General features: G+C 57.7%; 1 protein-coding gene across 2 annotated transcripts; it reads left to right on the top strand.

The window, feature by feature from the left end:
- Window positions 1-428: 428 nt before the first annotated feature.
- On the top strand, window positions 429-11,828 carry SLC6A17 (solute carrier family 6 member 17). Of its 2 annotated transcripts, none has more exons than XM_009290612.1 (11): window positions 429-714; window positions 4,222-4,379; window positions 4,708-4,834; window positions 5,541-5,722; window positions 6,837-6,947; window positions 8,235-8,476; window positions 9,189-9,381; window positions 9,754-9,946; window positions 10,138-10,297; window positions 10,858-11,020; window positions 11,460-11,828. In XM_009290612.1, exons 1-11 carry the CDS (start codon window positions 429-431, stop codon window positions 11,826-11,828), a joined length of 2,184 nt encoding a protein of 727 aa, XP_009288887.1. The 2 variants fall into 2 exon arrangements, with proteins under 2 accessions (XP_009288887.1, XP_009288888.1); XM_009290613.1 differs by having other exon boundaries at window positions 9,189-9,388; window positions 9,764-9,946.
- The last annotated feature ends 209 nt before the right edge of the window (window positions 11,829-12,037 follow it).

The raw sequence follows: 12,037 nt of genomic DNA, 5'->3' as shown, positions 1-12,037 counted from the left end.
GAGAAAAGAGGCGTCACGGCGATGTGACCGGCTCCATCGCTTGTCACCGTCCCCTGCAGCCCGGGGAAATTCCCTCCTGTGGGTTGCGGGAGGCTCTTCTCCGTGAATGCTGAACCAGGGGGTTGCTCCTGGTCCATCATTCGTGGAGAAGGGGGCCCTTAGCATCCCCCAGCCCAGAGGGAGGTCCCCAAGGCATGGGGTGATGGAGACCCTTCTCCCCCTGGTGCTGCCGCTCCCACCAGCACCAGGACACCCTTGGGGTAAGGCAAAACCAACTCATCCTCTGTTCACCCCTTCCCCACCCAGGTCTTGCTGATGAAGAGGAGGTGAGGCCCGAGCTGTAGCTCACACGGGTGCCGTTCCCTGTGGGACACTCATCTTCTCTCCTCACCCCATCCCGCCCCCCGGGGCTGCGCGGAGCCGTCCCGATGCCGAAGAACAGCAAGGTGACGCAGCGGGAGCACAGCAGTGAGCATGTCACCGAGTCGGTGGCCGACTTGCTGGCCCACGAAGAGCCCGTGGACTACAAACGAAGCGTCCTCAATGTGACGGGGGAGACCTGGGACAAGCAGAAGGATGGAGAGGAGGAGCTGGACGCGGAGAACCGGCCGGCGTGGAACAGCAAGCTGCAGTACATCCTGGCGCAGATCGGCTACTCCGTGGGGCTGGGCAATGTCTGGCGCTTCCCCTACCTCTGCCAGAAGAATGGAGGAGGTGAGAGATGGGGCAGGGATGGGCTCAGCCCTTGGAGAAGGGGGTATGGCCCAATCCTGCCTCGCTGCACGTCGCCGTGTGGATCCCGGGGCAGGACGGGGTTTATTTGGGCTCTGAAGGAGGAAAGGGGCAGCCAGGAGCTGCTCGCCACTGTGCGTGCATCAGTGCAGAGATGCAGGAACCTCCAGGACAGCCTTTTCCTAAAGGGTGTCCGCCTGCCTGCTCCAAAGTCAAGGCGAATCCCAGGCCGGGAGCCAGGATTTCTCGCTGCAGCCCCCAATTCCTGTTGGGGCAATTTGGAAACTAGGGGGGGGGGAAGAGGAGAGTCCTTCCACTTCCCTAGGTCCTGAAGCCACGTTGTGTAGGCTCCAACCCCTTCCCAAATCCTCCTCTGAACAGCCTGTCTTCCCATCCCAACCCATGCCTCCTCCTTGGGCTTCCAGGAGCAGGCCGGAGGGCCAGGTCTCTTCCAGCTGTGCTGAGACCCCACAACCTTCATGACGCTGATGAGAGGGCGAGTTGCTCATCATTAATCCAAACCCAGCCCTTGAGTCCTCTCCCCCGCAGCGCTGACCTCTGCAGCGATGGGAAGCAGCCCCTGCCGAGCGGCATTGAATGAAGCCAGGATCAGCCCAGCTTTCCCCTCTCCCCCTTGCACTCGCCTCGTTCCCGGCGCTGCATCATTCGGCGTGCCCCCAGCCCCGGAGCTGGCAAGCCTGCAGCACTCTCAATAATTAAAACATCTCTGGTGTCACCTTCACTATGAGTCATTCTCCCAAACGAAGACCCGTGCAGTCAGCACTTCCCACCCCGGGGCTGCTCTCACCCCCATCGCCTCCCCTTCCCAGCTGGGATGGAGCACGCTGCGGCCGGCTCCTGCATCCCAGCACCTCCCCAGCCACCGGCACGTTTAGCTCCCTGCACCCTAGTTTGGGTCCAGGTGAGGCTCGGTTTCGGTGCCGCATGGCTTCGCGTGGTGTGTTCGCCGCGTTGCAAAGCTGATGGCGGGGGGGGTGTCTCAGCGTGGTCTTGGGTTGCAGCGAGCATCCGCAGGCGTTGCGGGGCTTGAACGCCTGCGTTAGCTGCATCGCACGTGCCGGTGCGCGTGTGCATCGGCTGCAGCGGGGAGCGTTGTACGCATGGCTCGAAGGAGGTCGGAGGCAGAGCCCGAGGTAAATTCAGGGTTGGGATGGGTTGATACGGCCCTGCTGGCTTCATTACACAGCTCCCCGCATCTGGCCTCTGACTTCCAAGGAGGTTTTGCCGATTAAATGAGATTGGGAACAAGCTCAGACCCAGAAGTTGGAGATCCAGAGTCCTGCTGCTCTGTAAACACTTAACCCAGCTGTGCCTCAGTTTCCCCACTGGCACGGCAATCAATAACTAACGGTAATTAGCGCAATGAATGAAAATTTCTCAGCTTATGCTGAGGTCTCTGCTGTCCTGCATGTTTGTGGGGCTTTAGCCTCAGCTGTCTCAGGTGCTGGGTAACAGGAGGAGCAGCTTGTGTTCCCGGGCTGGGATCCATCCTGGTGTATTCCCTAGCAAATCCAGGGCTGAATTTGCTGTCTGTATGCGGGGAGCATTAAGGAAGTGGTTTTAGACAAAAGCCCAGATGGGATGTGAAGTGGGGAACGGGGAATTGAACCTACAACAGCCCTGAGACCCACTGCAGCGGAGGAGACGGGCGTGCTGGCTTCGAACCCGGCGGCTCAGCCCCATCCTGCGGTGGGACGCAGGGGCACTGAGCCAGGCATGGACCGGGACAAGCAGCTGGTTTTAGGAGCTCCTTGCTGTTGTATAACGCCTTCCTGCAGCAGGTCTCAAAAAAGGCTTTACAAGCTGCCCCAACCATTGCCCCTATTTTACAGGTGGGGAAACTGAGGCACGGAGCTGGGAACTGGCTTGAGCAGCAGATTGCTGAGCTTTCCTGCACTCTTTCTTTTGGCCAAGTGGCATCATCTCCCCTGTCCCATGGGGCAGACACTGATTTTCTGCCTTTTCTTCCCACCACGTTTAACCTCTTGGCCCCCGGCTGGGGTTCCCACCAGGCTGTGAGGCTGGTGCCAGACAGACGGACGTGGGAGCTGGGCAGTGATGGACAGACCACTTCTGGGTGTGCTGAGCAGCCCTGGGATGTGGTGGCGGCTGCTGCTTTCTCTCCTGCTCCCCAAGCGGGTGTCTGCGGGGGAGAACCGCTGTGTGCTGGAGCCAAATTTCCAGGTCTCGGTGTGCCGGGAGCCAGCCCGGGCTGGCAGTGCTGCCCGCCGCGCTTCCACGCCGGTGCTGCCGAGCACGGCGATGCACGGGCATAAGCCGGTGCCCATCTTTCCAGAGATCACAGGAAGGAAATCTCCAATATTGGACAAATTCGCATCTGAATCTGTCCATCCGTCTCATCTCTGTCTGTCCGCAGGTTGAGATGTGGATGCTCGTGGTCCGTCCCGAATTACACCGGGCTCCAGCTCTGCCCTGGTCTCTGCCTCTCCTTTCGTCCTCCTAATCGCCCTGGGCCGCTGCATCTTAATTTATCTCCCCACCTGCGTTTCTAACCCATCAATCCCCAACCCGCTGCCAGGGCGCGCGGCTCGTGACACTATTGCGGGCTGAACCACTTTGCAGCGCCGCTGCTCGGAGCAGCATCAGCTGCCACGGGTCCTGCCTGGGGCCGGGGGGTGGTGGCTGTCACCCAGGCGTAAACCCAGCTGGGAATTTGCCCAAAGCAACCGGGCTCCGGCGTATGCCTTTGGATCGCCTGCCGCCCCGCAGGAGCGAGCCACGTGCTCCCGAGCCCGTTCCTCAGCCCCTAGCAGGAGGTTGGAGTAATTTATCAGTTGGGCGCTGCAGCATGAGTCATCGCATCCTTTACGGTCATTTGGTTATGCTTCAGGAACTGCTAATTTCTCTCCGGCCTCCTCAATTAGGCAGAGATTAACCGAGTTTCTAATTTGAGCTGTTTCTACCCCTACCAGAGGACCTCGCTCCGTACTGGGCGGCACGCGGTGTGGTGAATGCTGCTGCCGGGAACGCGGGGTGTCCCTTGGGGGTTCGTGTCGGTGCAGGGGGCTCGTCTGTGCTCGGACACGCATGTGCAGGCAGGACCTGGGTGAGAAGGAGGGCTCCTGCCTGCCCGTGTGTCTGAGATGGCCGGGAACGTGTGCGTGTCCCCATGGGTTGGCTCGCAGAGGCGTCTCCTTGCGTGTGGGGCGATGTGCCTGTTTGGATGTGGTGTGTCTTTAGGTGTGTTGGGGTCTACCCCACATGTACCCACACTGGCAGGGGATGTTGCACCCTTCCCTTCCGTGCTTGTCTGTTTGCTCTTCTCCACGGCTGTCTTCTCTGCTGCCCAAGCACTGATCTGCGTTCCCAGATCCATTGCGAATGAACCGATGGACCAGGCAGAGCCTGTCCCAGCTCTGCCCTGCCTGTCCATCCCTGTCCGTCCATCCTTGGCTTCATGAGAGCAGGCAGAGACGGGTCCATGATGAGCTTTCTCTCCTCTGCCAGGTGCCTACCTGGTCCCGTACCTGGTCCTGCTCATCATCATCGGGCTCCCCCTCTTCTTCCTGGAGCTGGCGGTGGGGCAGCGGATCCGCCGGGGCAGCATCGGCGTCTGGAATTACATCTGTCCTCGCCTGGGGGGCATCGGCTACGCCAGCTGCCTCGTGAGTGCACCCATGGGTCCCCTTGGGCCTCTGCCTCGGGGTGCGTGGGATGGCTTTGAGTGCTGGGATGGATGGCTATAGGCTGGTTGGGGAGGGGGGGAGGGGGGGGGGGGGGTGGCCTGGAAGCAAACCTCGAGGGGCCCTGTGCAGAGGTTTGAGAGGTCAAGGGGAGTTTTTCCAGCTCCACCCGTGTGTTTAGGGCTGGGTGGGAATGGGCCCCTCCCCTGATCCCAACAGCCCTGCTCCCCCCCGGGTCCCTGCCCGGTGGGAGGTGTGTTGGGGACAGTGTCACTGCCCCGCGATTTAATGTCCTCCTTCCTCCCCCCAGGTCTGTTTTTTTGTCGGTCTCTATTACAACGTCATCATCGGCTGGAGCATCTTTTACTTCTTTAAGTCCTTCCAGTACCCTCTTCCCTGGAGCGAGTGCCCCATCGTGAAAAACGGCTCGGTGGCCAGTAAGGGACGGCCGCTGGCGCGGGGGGAGGCTCGGCTGGGAGGGAGCAGTGCCCAGGGAAGGGGGGCTGTGGGACACTGGGGACCCCCAACATCTGTAGCTATCACAGGTAGGGACACCGGAGGTTGAGGTGTCTTCTGGGGCACTGGGTCCTCTCCGGTCCAGCTGCCTTGATCACATGGAGATGTTTCCCTTCGGTTGGACGAGTCTCTCCCATGTTCTCCCCTCGGGGTCTGTCCCACTGGTGGGATTTGATGCCAGTTTGGGGATCCAGAGCTCGGGTCTCCAGGCTGCCGCAGTGCTCAGGGCCAGGATCTGACCCAGGACCATGGAGGGAGGCAGCGAGAGCCAGGCAGGACTCACCTGGCTGCTCCATCAGTGCCGGACTGAGATGCTGATGGAGTTAATGGTGTTTAATAGCATCTGAGTATCTCCTTGGGACACTCTGGGAGGTTTTATAGCAAATGCAAATGTCTCTCCCTGTATTTAACATCTTATTTTCACCTGACAATGGCTTTATGTCCCGTCTCTTCTTTTTCCTGCTAAAAATGAGCCCCATTAATTCCTGTCCCTTAGTTTCCAGGGGTGCCTGCCTTCCCTGGCCGGCTCCGGCAGGTCTTTGACATTAATTGACATTCATCCCCTAAGAGATGGTGGGTGACTCTCCCCCAGCCCCCTCACGCTCCCCTGCCTCTGCTCGGTTGCAGTTGTGGAGACCGAATGCGAGAGGAGCTCGGCCACCACCTACTTCTGGTACCGGGAGGCCCTGGACATCTCCAACTCCATCTCGGAGAGTGGAGGGCTCAACTGGAAGATGACCCTGTGTCTGCTGGTGGCCTGGAGCCTTGTTGGCTTAGCCATGATCAAAGGCATCCAGTCCTCGGGGAAGGTGGGTATCGGTGGCCACCTGAGCCTGCCTGGGGTCTGTCCTCGAAGCAGAAACCTCCTGCCTGGACCATGCTCTCCTGCCCTGATCTGGGGTGGCTGGAGGATGCTGTGTCCCCTGGGATGCTCCCACCCACTCAGAGTTGGGGCCGTCTCTGGGGCGATGCAGAATAAGATCAAAAGAGGGTGTAGGGAAGAGGTTTAGTCCTACTGACACCCGCAGCCATGACCCAGGGCTCAGCCCTGTCAGGCTAGCCAAATCGCCTGCCCAGCCCCTGCATTCGGGGGCCGTCAACTGTCCGATCCCCTGAGGCACACCATCTTGATGCATGCTCGTAGGATGTAGGGGCGACAGCTGAGCCCGCGTTCGCAGGGGGAGCACTGGGACTCTGCGCAGGAGAAGCAGGGCAGGGAGGAACAGAAAGCTTTGGGAGAGGGATGCCGTTAGCTTGCAGAGGCCGTTGACATTTCAAGCAAGGCTGTGTAAGCAGTGGGGTCAGATGCAGAAGGGTATGGTCTCCTGGGACAGTTGAACTTCCCTGTCTCCATACGTGCTCTTGCAAAACCTCTCGTGTGTTAGCAGGTAGCAGAGGGCGATGAGACTTCTGCCCCGTGGCCCCAAGAGCAGGGGGGTGGGAGTGAGCTGCAGGAGCAGGGCCACGGCAGCAGGTCTCCTCTGCCCGGGATGAAGCCCCATCCATGTCTGCTGATCAGGGCACTGGAAACATGCCCTGTGCCGGGAACCAGCTGGGGCTGCCTGCAGCCCTTGGCAGATGCTGGAGGAAGGGGCTGGGGTGGGGGTGCAGAGCTGTCCTTCCCTCGGGCTCCCCCAGGCACCAGCAATTTCTGTTTCAGGGATCTTCTGAGCCAACACTGGCATCTTTGCGTTCAGCAGCCCCAACAGATTTTCTCTCTTAAGTGTGTCGAAGCACTTTGCAAATCCACCTGAGCTTCAGCACTTGCAGCATCCTGCCCTGCCTGAGGAGCAGACCTCATTTTGGGGAGGGTAACCCTCCCTTCTCACCCCTGTTGAGCTGTCCCTGGGTTGGATGGGGAGGTGGCTGAGCTCAGCGGGCAGGAAACGAGATTGTGCCCGTGTTGCATTCCTCTTGCCCTAGGTGATGTACTTCAGCTCGCTCTTCCCCTACGTGGTGCTGGTTTGCTTTTTGGTGCGGGGACTTCTGCTGCGTGGGGCGGTGGATGGGATCATGCACATGTTCACGCCCAAGGTAAGAGTCTCCAAGCCCAGCAGACTCCAAGCAGGTTCTCCTCCCGGCTGGTCACACCCCATTTTCCCTTATGCTCCCCACCCCAAAAACCAGAGTACCAACCCCAAACTACCTCGGAGATCCTGATATATCATCAGGATGTGCCAGCAGCACCCTAAATACGGGGTATGGCCAGGACAACCGAGAGCCTCGCAAACTCACCACCCTGGAGCTGCTTTGAGCCTTAGCATCACTCCCGTCACCTTTAGGTGCCCAGACGCCAGGGTCGGGGTGTGGGGGTGCCCAAGGCGATATATTTAAAGACTTCATGGGAAGATGCTGGCTGGCAGCAAAACCTCTGCTGGTGGTATGCATCCATTGACTAATTAATTAAGCAGAGATGTAAATGAATCAGCTCAGCCGGCGAGGCTGTTAGAAGATGTTAATTATGATCTCTTGATGAATGATGCTCGGAGACCTCCAGCCTGCGGCTCTGGCTGGCAGGAGTGGCCAGGACAACCGAGAGCCTCGCAAACTCACCACCCTGGAGCTGCTTTGAGCCTTAGCATCACTCCCGTCACCTTTAGGTGCCCAGACGCCAGGGTCGGGGTGTGGGGGTGCCCAAGGCGATAAGACTTCAGACTTCATGGGAAGATGCTGGCTGGCAGCAAAACCTCTGCTGGTGGTATGTGACTAATTACAGCCGGCGAGGCTGTTAGAAGATGTTAATTATGATCTCTTGATGAATGATGCTCGGAGACCTCCAGCCTGCGGCTCTGGCTGGCAGGAGAGGCAGGATGTGGTTGGGGGGGACGGGAGGTTAAACAAACCCGCCAGCCGAGACGTTTGATTTTCAAGTGCTCCAGGCGCTCCAGAGGCAAGAGGTGGCTGGGGGAGGATGGAGACCCATCGCTGGGTGGCGCGTGGCTCCCTTGGGTGGGGGGACGGGGATGCCAGCTCCCCAGGGCAGCTGGGTAGCCCCACTGGGAAGATGTAGGACTTTGCAGTGGGAGATCGGGCACCCAGCTTGGGGTCTGGGGCAGATGGAGCACTCAGAGACACAGTCAGGTCAAATCTTCGCCTGCCCTTCTCCATGCCTCAGTTTTCCCCTCTGTGGGAAAGAGAAAAAGGACCTATGAGTGCTGGGTAATGCAAGACCTGATTGTGGTAGATCAAAGCATGTCCATGGCTGCTCCAAATCCAGCCCAGGTTGTAGGCACAGCAGCCTTTTAATTTAGCTCTGGCTCCACTGGGATGAGTTGTGGGGCCACCAAATCACCTAACTTCTTCTTCTGTCTCCCCTCCAAGCTGGACAAGATGCTGGACCCTCAGGTGTGGCGGGAGGCAGCTACACAGGTTTTCTTCGCCTTGGGCTTGGGCTTTGGAGGAGTCATCGCCTTCTCCAGCTACAACAAGCAGGACAACAACTGCCACTTTGATGCCACACTCGTCTCCTTCATCAACTTCTTCACGTCCGTCCTGGCCACCCTGGTTGTATTTGCTGTGCTGGGCTTCAAGGCCAACATCATGAATGAGAAATGTGTGGTGGAGTAAGATTTGCTTTTTCTCTGTTTGGGGTGGGCAGGTCTTTGCTACTGCTGGTTGTGGTGGGTCTGAGGGCGGTCGAGTAAGTGCTCTGGAGCTGGGTGATACTGTGTTTTGGTGGACCCGGGTTCCTGATAGTCAAGATGTGGATTTCCAAACATGTCCCACTGTAGCTGAGGGAGTTGGGTGTTCAGCTCCTCCAACCTAAAATCTGGCCCTAAGATGGGCTCTTAGTCTGCAAATTGAGGGTAAATCCAACATGTCTAGTCACATCACCTGGGTTTCCCCCAGTTTCCACTCATCGTAGGGTCCAGTTGTCTGCAAGGTTAAGGGAGCTGCTATGCTGTAGCCTAGAAACAGCTGGAGGAAGGTGAAGTTGTGCACCTGGATATCTTTTGTTATCTTTAGACAGTGAGCTGCATCCATAAAAATCTGGGCCATGCAGTGTGGAGTCCCAGAGGAGGAGATAAACCTGAGAAGGAAGCGCGGAGAGCCCATTCCCTGGTGGGCCCCCATCTGCATCTTCTGTCATGTGGCCTAATGCAATGTTTACTTACACCCTGGGAAATTGCAAAGATGTCCTCTGGCTGAGACCTGGGTAACATGACCCAGGGAGGTTCATCCTGCCTGGGGCAAAGGGCTTGAATGGTCAGGCCCTGTCCTCCACCCTGGGAGGAAGGGGACATCTCTGGGTGACCAGGCTCTGCTCTCCCTTAGGAATGCTGAGAAGATCTTGGGCTACCTGAACACCAACGTGCTGAGCCATGACCTCATCCCACCCCACGTGAACTTCTCCCACCTCACAGCCAAAGACTACAATGAGATGTACAGGGTGATCATGACAGTGAAAGAGGGGCACTTCAAAGAACTGGGCTTGGACCCCTGCCTGTTGGAGGACGAACTCAACAAGGTACCTGGTGGCACTCCTAGTAGGACCAGGAGGTCACCTACCCCATTGCCTCTCCCTGGTAGGAGCTGCTTGACTTGTGTCACCCTGGCACGTGGATCTGGAAAAACTGTTTTGAGAGACCCTCCAGGGATGGGAATTCCCTGTCCCTGTGGTCTTCCCCAGCACACAGTGGTCCTTCCTGGGATGGGGGAAAGGTTTGCCCGTAGCGAGTCTAGCAGGGTCATCACCGATTCCAGGCTGGGGTACCAGACTGGATTTTTCTTTTCTTGAAGAGTGGTTCAATGAGAGAGACCTGAGGCATGCAGGGGCTCTTGCAGGCTGTGTCCCTGACACGTTTCTTCTCATCTTTTGGTCCTCTCTCCCCCTGAACAGTCGGTGCAAGGAACTGGCCTGGCCTTCATTGCCTTCACAGAAGCCATGACCCACTTCCCAGCCTCACCGTTTTGGTCCGTCATGTTCTTCCTGATGCTGATAAACCTGGGGTTGGGGAGCATGATCGGGACCATGTCAGGCATCACTACGCCCATCATCGACACCTTCAAGGTGCGGAAGGAAGTGTTCACAGGTGAGGTCTTTTCTCCTGCAACCTCCTGGGGAAGGGGTGGAGGGTCCCCATTGCCCTGGGGAGTGGCTCCAGAAGAGTGTGGACACAGTGGATGTGTACTGGGCCCTGCTAATGCAGGGAATGGACCTTCTGGTGGAGGCCTCGGTTCCCCTTGGGGTGCTCTGCTGACCATGCCCGTTTGCTCCCCACAGTTGGTTGCTGCATTTTTGCCTTCGTGGTGGGACTGATCTTTGTGCAGCGCTCTGGGAATTACTTTGTCACTATGTTTGACGATTATTCAGCCACGCTGCCGCTCACGGTCGTGGTCATCCTGGAGAACATCGCTGTGGCCTGGATTTACGGCACCAAGAAGTAAGGTGTTTGTACAACAAAAAGAATAACTGTGCTGTAACTGCTGGCTTAAAAAAACCCCTCCTTCCAGCTCTTTTCCATATGACTTTTTCCCCAGGAGGCCAGCTCTGATGGAGCAAATGCCCCAGAGGCAGCTACCTCATAGAGGCAGGAACTCAGTTCACCTTGATCCTCTTGCCCTGCCCTAGGTGTAACCCAGCCCCAGGAGCAGGTCCTTCTAGTCGGTATCTACTGTTGGTTGTGGTGCTCTGTCACTTGTGATTATCCTTTTGTCTGAGGTTTCCAGGCCCTTCTGGAAGGGGACCTTGTTCCCTCCAGAGCCTGTCCTTGTTCATAAGTTGGCCAGAGCAAAGGAGGCTTTGGCTAATGCTCAAACGGCCTTTTCCTTAGGAGGTTCCCAACCATTCCTACAGGCTTGAAGGACACTGAGATGCTTGCCTGGATCAGCTGGGTTCTTCTTCAGGCTCTACCTTGAGCATAATTTACAACGGGGGCTCCTGGGAGGCAGTTTGTCACTTGAAGGTGGGGAACGGCATGGTTCCATCTCTTCTTCTTGGCAGGTTCATGCAGGAGCTGACGGAAATGCTGGGTTTCCGGCCCTATCAGTTCTACTACTACACCTGGAAGTACGTCTCTCCCATCTGCATGGCCGTGCTCATGACCGCCAGCATCATCCAGCTGGGAGTGAGCCCCCCGGGCTACAGTGCATGGATCAGAGAGGAGGTGAGCACAGCTCCCTTCCCTGCAGCCACCTCCACCCCAGGTCCAGGCTGAGCAGGGGGCAGCTGAGAGCTTGCAGACCACCCTGCTCTTCACAGCTCTGCTCATTTCTCCTCCCCTCTGCTGCTGGGAGATGTCCTGCTTGTGGCTGCTCGTCCTCTGCAAGCAGTCAGGTTTGTCCACACTGCCCAGAAGTCTCCAGCTCTGACCATGGGCTGAAGTTTGAGCTTGGATTTTGGTTTGCTTCCACAGCTACGCGCTGTGTGCAGGACCATGTCCTTTTCCTTGATTTGAACCCACCTTCTGATAGCTTCATGTGGTGCCCTGAGGATGAAGTCTGGCAGGAGGCAGCAGGAATTGCCTAGCACTTAGGAGACGTTGTACCTGGTGTGCATCACCTTTGCTGTAACAGCCCCTTGACACTAATATCTGTCTCTTCCAGGCTGCAGAAAAGTTCCTTTTCTACCCAACCTGGGCCATGGCTATCCTCATCTCTCTGATCATCCTGGCATCCCTCCCTCTGCCTCTGGTCTTCATCCTCCGGCAGTTCCACCTTGTGTCGGACGGCTCCAACGCCCTTTCTGTCACCTACAAGAAGGGCCGGATGATGAAGGACATCTCCAATTTGGAAGACAATGATGAGACCCGCTTCATCCTGAGCAAAGTCCCCAGCGAGACCCCGTCCCCCATGCCCACGCACCGTTCCTACCTGGGTCCCGGGAGCAACTCCCCCATGGAAATGAGCAGTGCCCCCAACGGACGATACGGGAGTGGGTACCTACTGGCCAGCACCCCTGAATCTGAACTGTGATGGTTGCCTGCCGACCACCCCCACCGGGAGAGGAGGTCACTGGGGAGTGGATCCTGGCTGTCCAGGCAACAGGAAAATTAATAATAAGGAAGATGAAGAAGAAACCCCTCTCAAAATCGTAACCAAAAGCAGCCATTTCTAAGGTGACATCGGGAAGAAGGGACTGCGGGAGGGGCAGGACTCCTCCGACAACCCTCATCTGAAAGGCA

Source organism: Aptenodytes forsteri, unplaced genomic scaffold, assembly GCF_000699145.1.
Source record: "Aptenodytes forsteri isolate BGI_AS27 unplaced genomic scaffold, ASM69914v1 Scaffold285, whole genome shotgun sequence".
NCBI classification, from domain to species: Eukaryota; Metazoa; Chordata; class Aves; order Sphenisciformes; family Spheniscidae; genus Aptenodytes; species Aptenodytes forsteri.
This window is presented reverse-complemented; position numbering and strand designations above follow the sequence as displayed.

Coding starts and splice junctions, on each gene's coding strand:
- SLC6A17 (XM_009290612.1), top strand. CDS start 429: ATGCCGAAGAACAGCAAGGTGACGCAGCGGGAGCACAGCAGTGAGCAT. Junction 4,380..4,707: donor TCGGCTACGCCAGCTGCCTC/GTGAGTGCACCC, acceptor TCCTCCCCCCAG/GTCTGTTTTTTTGTCGGTCT. Junction 8,477..9,188: donor AATGAGAAATGTGTGGTGGA/GTAAGATTTGCT, acceptor GCTCTCCCTTAG/GAATGCTGAGAAGATCTTGG.